The 9,104-nt window shown below is 42.7% G+C and overlaps 2 protein-coding genes across 2 annotated transcripts; one reads left to right on the top strand and one right to left on the bottom strand.

Annotated features, from left to right (window-relative positions):
• Positions 1 to 2,469: 2,469 nt before the first annotated feature.
• On the bottom strand, positions 2,470 to 3,671 carry LOC124271579 (endoglucanase 2-like). The gene is given in 4 exon segments (XM_046706731.1): positions 2,470 to 2,694; positions 2,894 to 3,084; positions 3,489 to 3,505; positions 3,507 to 3,671. Coding segments are annotated over 4 exon segments (438 nt in total). The 3' UTR covers positions 2,470 to 2,629.
• Positions 3,672 to 4,898: 1,227 nt separating this feature from the next.
• Positions 4,899 to 8,493, top strand: LOC124271578 (endoglucanase 8-like). Its single transcript, XM_046706730.1, is given in 7 exon segments — positions 4,899 to 4,927; positions 5,449 to 5,749; positions 6,218 to 6,378; positions 6,686 to 6,890; positions 7,124 to 7,294; positions 7,678 to 7,865; positions 8,286 to 8,493. Coding segments are annotated over 6 exon segments (1,143 nt in total). The 5' UTR covers positions 4,899 to 4,927; positions 5,449 to 5,502; the 3' UTR covers positions 8,457 to 8,493.
• The last annotated feature ends 611 nt before the right edge of the window (positions 8,494 to 9,104 follow it).

Genomic DNA, 9,104 nt, shown 5'->3' with positions numbered 1-9,104 from the left:
GAACGGTTGTTCCCACAGAAAGCACCCCCACACCATGCAACTTCCGCCCCCGAATCTGTCGACTTCCTGTACACAACATTGGGCATACCGTTCACGACGTCGTCTCCAGACTCTATGCCTGCTGTCCGCGAATCTGAGGGTAAACCTGGATTCATTGCTAAAGACGACTCGATTCCAGTCTCTCTGGGTCCATCGGAGGTGACGTTGGGCCCACAGCAGACGTTGACGTTGATGAAACGGCGTCAATATTGTCCCACGATATGGACGTCGAGAATGGGGATTGGCAGCCCGCAACCGTTTTCGAATGGTCTGTGAGGACAGTCGTCATCTAAACATCTCAGCCCTGGTTTGTGTAGCCGGCAGAAATCTGTCACGTAGGTGACGTAGGACGATTTGACGGTCTTCTGCTCGTGACGTCACACGTGGACGACCCGACCTTGGGCGATCAGAAGTGGTGCCAGTTTGTTGTAGACGAACTTGCAAGTCATACACAGTATGACGGCTGCATCCCGTTGCTCTTGCGACGTCAATAACTGATCTTCCCGCTTGCAACATGCCAACGGCACGTTCACGTCGCACATTTGACAATCGTGGCATTTCAAGTACCGTTAGAACTGTGGTTTAAATGTGTTTTTTTCAATTCTTGAGACCAATGCAAAGACGTGCATATGAAGAAAACTTCGATGCAAAGATTTGCACGACGAATGGATGGGTTTGAGTGGGTTTTGCTAACGTTTTTCTAGAGTCGAAGGATAGGGATACCATTTCGGATACATAGATGTATCATCAGAGACAAATTATTCATTATGTTTCAAATTACATTTTGTGAAGTTTCTTTTTTGACTCAGTATATTTACAGCAGGGAACAGAACTGGATTTTTTAGGAGTGGGTGCCACATACTCATTATGTACATGTTCACAATACGCCTTTGTTTTAGAGAAATCAGATATCAAATTTCTGAGCATATGCTGCAGAAAATGGCTTCAAAACAATAGCGTTATGATGTCTACCTTGAAGGCCTATAGCATACAAGCAAACTTGAAATGTTACAGAAGTTTAGTGTTGTTTGCTAACAAGAACAGCCTTTTAAAACCAAACCTTGAAGGCACCTGAGAACTTTAATGAGATGGACGTTTGATGATGTGTGTGTGCGCGTTCGTGCGTGCGTGCGTGCGTGCTTGCGTGCGTGTGAAGCTGATTTCAAGAGCATCACGGTTACCAGACCTCTGTCGGAGATTGGTACTCGCATCGTAAATACGGCACTCTCATCTCCAGTATAATACCATTTCACATCAAAGGTCTTTGTCCTGTCTACCCAAGTCTCAGCTAAGATACATAGCGCCCACATATGCTATGAAGCTCCTCTATAGGCCGCAATAGAGGATATCTTTTGTCACACTTTCGTGCACCCGTTACGATTATTACGCATGAAAAACTTATATGTATCACGTCTTTGTACTTAAACCTACAATGCGCACTATTTTCGTTATCGAAATAGCCATATTTGCAAGCCATCAAACATCTCAGTTTATCTCTCGCATGTGAGCGGCGCCATTTTGAATCGGGATTCCCTTACTGAAATAGTAATACACGTCAGCGCTATGTAACTCATGTATGTGAGCGCTATTGCTCAGCTATTGTCTGGAAATGAAGTACGAGTGGACGGAGGAAACATGGTCCTATATAGTGCCACTGCGGGGCCAGCGTATATTAGCACGCGTGGGTTCGCACAGTGATTAAAAAGACGGTAGAACATGTACGCTCAGCGCTCACCACTCGCGTTCCTGTTACTGAACACGCCTTTCGAACCGATTCTCAGAAACCAGTCGGCTTTTCGATAAATTCCAGTAAAACCTAATGGTTGCTACCGAAATGGAATGGATTTTCCGATTCTGCAATTCAAAATTATGCACTGAACTAGTACAAGTGTGCTTTGCTATGTTTAAAATTGTTTTGAATTGAAAGTGTATCAGTTAATTAACGTTTCTCTATCAGTGTTTGTGTTGACAAATTAGGGATTTATAGAAAACTCGTTTTTAGCAACCCACACCTGTCTTAAGAGGCGACAAAACGGATCAATTGGTCTACCTCACTGATTTGGTTGACTCATGTTGTGAAATACACAATGCCATTTTAGAAGGGATTACACTTTTTCAGTAAAGTACAGATTCTAGTACTTTTGGGGGGGTTGAGTCCCTCCGGGATTCGAACCCACACCCTCAGAGTCAGGGACCTAATCGCCAGCACACAAAGTCAGACGCCTAAACTCAACCCCCTAAAAGTACTAGATTCTGTACTTTACTGAGAAAGTGTAATCCCAAATATAACATATGTTGACTCATGTTGTTGATCTCTGGATTGTCTGGTCCAGGCTCGATTATTGCCATAAAACTGGAATATTGCTGAGTGCGGCGTAAAACAACTAACAACAAACAGATACAAGACATAAAGCAAACATAACTCGCACGTACAATAGCAAATGTTTACCAGAACCTATGAAATAAGCTTTTCATGTGATCTTTCGTGCCTTTACGTCATTAATTTTTTCAAATTTATACCGATCGACCATAACTTAACAACAGTACATGGACAATTCAATGAATATTTTTTATTCACAGAAAAATATTTTTAACCATGACACTTTGGTGCGGGAATGGCTGGCAGCTCCTTGGTGTTGACAAGATGAGTGAGACCTGAAGTAAAATATTTGTGTTAATTAAAAGCATAATTAACCTAAATGATTAAATCTAATAATCAGGTTCTGTTACAGAAATTGTAATAAATTACCAACATTAAAAAAATCGACATTGGACGTGCAGTCTTAATCTTTGTATGAACTTTTCGATTTCCTTCAATTCCGGTTGCACCTCACACCTGAGTCGACATACTTACCAGCTAGAGCAGACTGGAACCCTGAGTTGTAGTCGCAGGCTACCTCGTTGTGGACGTAGTCCTCCCTGTTGTCCTTGTAGGAGTCATCTTTACCAGGGCCTCCCACTATGGCGCCCACAAGGAGCTGGGGGCTGGGACCGGAAGCGTGTAGGTTGGCCTCTGTGCAGGGAGCTGGACGGTCGGGGCAGGAACTGGAGTGAAGATCGTCGTGTAATGGTTATTGTCGAATGACAGCTTGGAGTCCATGAAGATTTATGACATTGAATATTGTTTTGAACACGAATGTGATGATTGGGAAATCATAAATTTGTTATTGGATATTTAATGAAGTAGTTTTCTTCATAGCCTTGTCCAGTTGTAGCCATTGTGTATTGTTCATCTTGCAAGAAGATAATTCCCTTCATACAACGATGGTGTTTCATCGAGAGTGTGAGAATAAGGTCAATGGTAAGTTACAGGAACTATACACACGATTCTTCCTGTGGGTGTGCAACAAACAAACATAATTGTCTCATCAATTATTATTCACAATGATGTGTTCAGAAATGTTCAAAATGATACTACTGCCAGCATGTCTTGAGGTGAAAGAACGTACGCGGATCTGTGATGAGGGACTCCTCGGGTATTTGGAGCCGAAGCCGATCTGGTAGCTGATGCCGTAGTTGTTGTCCCCGAGGATGTAGTTGATCTGCTCAACTGCCCACTTCCTGTACGTTGCAGTGTCAAGTCCAGCATCAGCAGCCACCAGAGCGACGAATGCTGCATCACCTGAGAGCATAAAAATGTGCTGATATTACTCAATTATCATATTATGTACTGTCGATGAACAGTTTACCGTCATATATCAGTGAACAGCAATGTATTTGGTGATTTCATGTTTAAATGATCAACTATAACGACTTGCATTCGCACGTTCCTCTTAACAGCAGAGACAACCTCTTTGTTGCAGTAGATATCCACTAGTTGCGACGTTTCGGAAGATCATTTGCTTGATAACGGTGTAAGGATCTGCATGAAGATCATTTGCTTCATAACGGTGTTAGGATTTGCATGAAGATCATTTGCTTCATAACGGTGTTAGGATCTACATGAAGATCATTTGCTTGATAACTGCAAGAATCTACATTAAGATCATTTGCTTGATAACGGTGTTAGGATCTACATGAAGATCATTTGCTTGATAACGGTGTTAGGATCTACATGATGACCATTTGCTTGATAACGGTGTTAGGATCTACATGATGACCATTTGCTTGATAACGGTGTTAGGATCTACATGATGATCATTTGCTTAATAACGGTGTTAGGATCTATATGATGATCATTTGCTTGATAACGGTGTTAGGATCTACATGATGATCATTTGCTTGCTTGATAACGGTGTTAGGATCTACATGATGACCATTTGCTTGATAACGGTGTTAGGATCTACATGATGATCATTTGCTTGATAACGGTGTTAGGATCTACATGATGATCATTTGCTTGATAACGGTGTTAGGATCTACATGATGATCATTTGCTTGATAACGGTGTTAGGATCTACATGATGATCATTTGCTTGATAACGGTGTTAGGATCTACATGATGATCATTTGCTTGATAACGGTGTTAGGATCTACACCGAAACGTCGCAACTACTACTGCATCAAAGAAGTTGTCTATCTATAAAAGTGTTTCACTTCATCATACCAGCTTCTAAATGCCACTTAAGGAAGAAATACTTATACTACATATGAAAAATAATGACATTTTCTGAATATACGAACCTGTCAGAGGTGGAATAAAATTTGCATCACCACTATGATGTGAAGCAGCTATATGTCACATGTGTCACAGTATATGGTTACATACAGGTCATCTGAACATTCAACTCCACGATGAGACTGTTGCTGCTACTGCTGCTGCTGGCGAATGGGCACGCCGAATCAGAGGTTAAGATAACTGGACATTGGGAAGGAGGGTTTAATGGTCAGTTTTGTATCGGATGTCATAGCCTATGTCATCTTTGACCAGTCAATCAAGTCACTTGATGTACGTATTATCAATTTACACCATAAACAAGGCTCGTTCAACGTCTAATATACACTGACCAGTTATTATTGCGTTCCACAAGTACGGACGCAAAACATGTTGGTGCTATTGATTACTGTGGTGACTTTAGGGTAAATTAGTCATGTGGATATGATTAGAAGCGTCTAGGTACCTAGAGGAAATATGGTATTTTGGACAGTAGCGTTTCAAGTAAAAATGCACAGGCTTGGACCCATGCTTGTAGTAAGAGACGGTTAACAGGATCGGGACACCGTGCTCGCTGGATGTGTGTCATCGTACCCCAGTTGTGGTGATCGAAGTCAGCCACTGGATCGTCTGGTCCTGGTGAAATTATTTTCAGACAGATTAGTTGTGATATAAACTACTAAAACTATAAACTATAAAAAACATTAATACCTATAATAACATGTCAAGGTCACGTCGGGGTGACATTTTGCTATGTTGATATCCTACCCACAATGATTATCCGGACTAGCGATGCTATATATATATATCTGAAGGTGCAACAAGCTGCTGAAATTGTGGAGACCAGAAACAACAACACTGAGTTCATCATGCACAACAAAGACTGGAACAAAGAAGAACATGTTGGCTCCCAGATCTGTATCAACCTTCTGGGAAAAACGGATGGCAATATTATCCCTTCCGCCACAGTCTACATCGCCGGTATGGACGGTCCTACTGATCAGCCGCCTACGGCTGGACCACAAAACTCCCTACTTCCAGGAAGTAGTGGGCAGACACCCGGCATCGGTGCAACGTCCGGCGTCGGCGCCACGTCAGCTCCTTTTGTGACATCAGGTATCAAACAATGTCTCCCGAAGTTCAGGGAAATAATCAGTCTTCAATATCTGCCTCCATCTATATGTAGCTGTTGTCGCGTAGAGTGAGTGAGTGAGTGAGTGAGATTACGTTTACGCCGCTTTTAGCAATGTTTTAGCAATATCACGGCAGGGGACACCAGAAATGGGCTTCATTGGTGTCGTGTAGCTTAACCTGAAGTAAGACTTGTAGTTCAGATCCATTGACAGAGGAGGTTGACATACCAGCAAGTCACAACCAGCCACCCAATCCACAGTATTCGAATTAAAATGTCTCTTATGAAATAACCATTTCATAACTTTGATAGGATTTGTGGTGTTTAACTATGTTACTTTCATACTATGCTAACACAGAATAGCAGTCGTTATAATTATGTTCTGAAATGTGTGAGACTTTGAACATTGTCAAGAAAATATATCTTTCAAAATACATGCATGCTGTTATAAGGCACCGGTATTGGTGGCGGTGAGGAAGTTATCACCAACAAGATGCAGATATACAACGACTGGGGTAACAGATTCGAAGCCGAATTTAGTTTTCCTGTCCACCAGAGGATAGAGGGGTGGGAAGTAGCCATCAACTTTTCAGAGCCTGTGGACAAACTGGATGTAAGTTTGTGGATACAATAACCGTATAGAGTTTCGTAGTGTAACAACATGTGTATGGGTTCTCTTTCATTGTAAATTTCTTCCCACGATGTAACATGAAGATGCATGTTCTCCCCAACTGTCTGTTATAATCATTCTTCATGGGGATTATATTATTGAAAGATTAAGTAGTGATAATGATATCAAAAGAATGATTGAGTAGCGATGATGATGATGATGATGATGATGATGATGATGATGACTTTATTGGGTGAAAGTCAATGTTATAGCCAACGTATTTCTTTTAACTCATGTGTACGATATACAGATGTGGGTAGCTGATGTATACAAAAAGTCTGCCGATGGTAAAACCTGGGTGGTCATCAACAAGCAGGATCATGTCTTCTTTGACAAAGGGGACACCATCAAACTCCGCTTCTTCGGCAACACACAGGCGTCGTCCGCCCCATCTGCTGTTGCTACACTCACCAACCTCGGCCACGACGACAATGGATTCCCTAATGTCAAAAACAGCAAGTGCCTTCTCACATAACCCATGAATGTATAAGAAGGGAGGCATGTTTATAAGTGAACCTATATGACAATCCAGCAATAGTGCCAAGGAAGTAAATATAAAGAAGTAAGAATAGGCAAATCTCAAACAAATATGTCAGTTATGCAAATTATTATTTAATTGCAGGTGATCTACAGATTCCTGTTTTCACAAGTAAACACATGTTTAACAGCTTACCTATCCTATAAACAGCCGAAGGCACCAAGTACAACTACGACGAAGTCCTCTACAAGTCCATTCTGTTCTATGACGCTCAGAGGTCAGGCAAACTTGCGGCCAACAACCCCATCCCCTGGAGAGGAGACTCCGCCCTAGGAGACAAGGGAGATAATGGGGAGGACCTCACTGGAGGATGGTAGGATGGTACGAAGTTCTATTGCCACTTGACAATCCATGTGTCTCTTTCTATCAAGACGAATTCACATCCAGGTTATCTTGTCGCTTAGGCGGTATCTCCACTGAACTGTACATCGTGCAATTTGTCAGTATCTTATAAATAAGGCCATCAGATGAAATCGCATAATGACGTCAACGATTGTTGAAGGGAGCGTTGCTGAGATGTTGTCAAGTAAATTGCGTCCCTAAACATGTGATATCAACACCATCATGCTCTGAGCTGGTGACAACCTCAAATGTGTCAAGGGAAAGGGGGAAGGAATGGATGTTTGGTCTTGTCCTGCTACTGATTGTTGAATTTTAACTAAGCAGAAGTGTTACGGTTGGTGAATCTGTCCATGTCTTCCTAGCTGGTGACCACGTCAAGTTCAACTTCCCCATGTCGTGGTCCACCACCATCCTCACCTGGAGTCTGCTGCAGTGGAAGGAGGCGTACGTGGAGTCCGGCCAGTACGACAACATGCTGGACAGCATCAAGTGGCCGCTCGACTACCTCCTTAAGTGTCACACAGCCAAGACGAACTCTATGTACAGGTAAGTCCCTTAGAACTTGCTATTTGGTTTGTTGTTTACGGCCGCACTCACCAATATTCTGCTTTATGTAAATAATCGAGTCTGGACCAGACAATCCAGTGGTCAACAGCATGAGCATCGATGTACGTAATGGGATACGACCAATCGATCACGTTAGTCGCCTTTTTCTGGGGGCTAATTCAACTCACGGGCCTGTGAACTACAGTACAGAGGAGTCTCCTAGAACTCTATGTACAGATGAGTCCCCTGGATCTCTATGTACAGGGCGTCTCCTAGAACTCTATGTACAGATGAGTCTCCCAATGGCCGCTCAACTACTTCCTCAAGTTCCACACAACCAAATGGAACTCTTAAACGCCAAATATGAAAGAACGTATCTGTTCTTCGCTACATTGCGTTTACAAGTGTCTGCTGTATATCGAAGGTTGGAAACGGAGGGGCAGACCACAGTTTCTGGGGACGACCGGAAGACATGAAAATGGCCAGACCCGCGTTTAAGATCACCCCTTCAAAACCCGGAAGTGACGTAGCTGGACAAACTGCAGCTGCCTTTGCCGCAGGATCGATGGCATTTAAGGACAAAGGTAGAGAATAACAATGATCTAGATCTCTCTGATCAGCCGGAATATGCATAATGACGTCAGATAGTTTCAAAAGCATTCACCTGATCATCCCAATCATATGTTTTACAATAAAATATGTATATGTTACTATGTAGCACGATACAAGAGAATCGAGACCCTCTGTATAGATCTTGTCATGATCCTTTCGTTGTGGAAAGTAGTTGGATGAGATCTGAACTTGTCAGCTCTTGCAGTGCACATGGTAACATTTGAGACCCACTTTCATCCCACGTCTTGCTGTGGTATGATTGGTTATAGCTTATATGGGAATACGATTAAAAAAGTGTATAAATATGTAGGCAAAATAGTCACTTGAAATCTATTTACGTTTGCAACGAGTTATTTACGTCAATGCTGTCGACGGCTTGGTCAAAACGAAGATGTGCTGTCCAGGAGTGCAGTTCCTTTGTGATACCAATGCAGGCCTTTGCCTGGAAGCCTCCGTTCCAGTGGTTGTTGAGGGTGACGTCCACCGCCGACCCCACCGCCAGGACTGCCGCCACGTGGAACACGTTCATCGTGACTGAAAGGAAAACACACCTCACTTTCAACATCAACATGTACGAGGACAAGGGATAAAGGACAATTCTGCCGACAAAGCACGCTATAGGTCTACAGGT

This window comes from Haliotis rubra, unplaced genomic scaffold (genome assembly GCF_003918875.1).
Source record: "Haliotis rubra isolate DU_JTF1 unplaced genomic scaffold, ASM391887v1 Scf1612, whole genome shotgun sequence".
Classification (NCBI taxonomy): domain Eukaryota; kingdom Metazoa; phylum Mollusca; class Gastropoda; order Lepetellida; family Haliotidae; genus Haliotis; species Haliotis rubra.
Note: the sequence above shows the minus strand (reverse complement) of the source record. Positions and strands in the feature narration are given on the sequence as shown.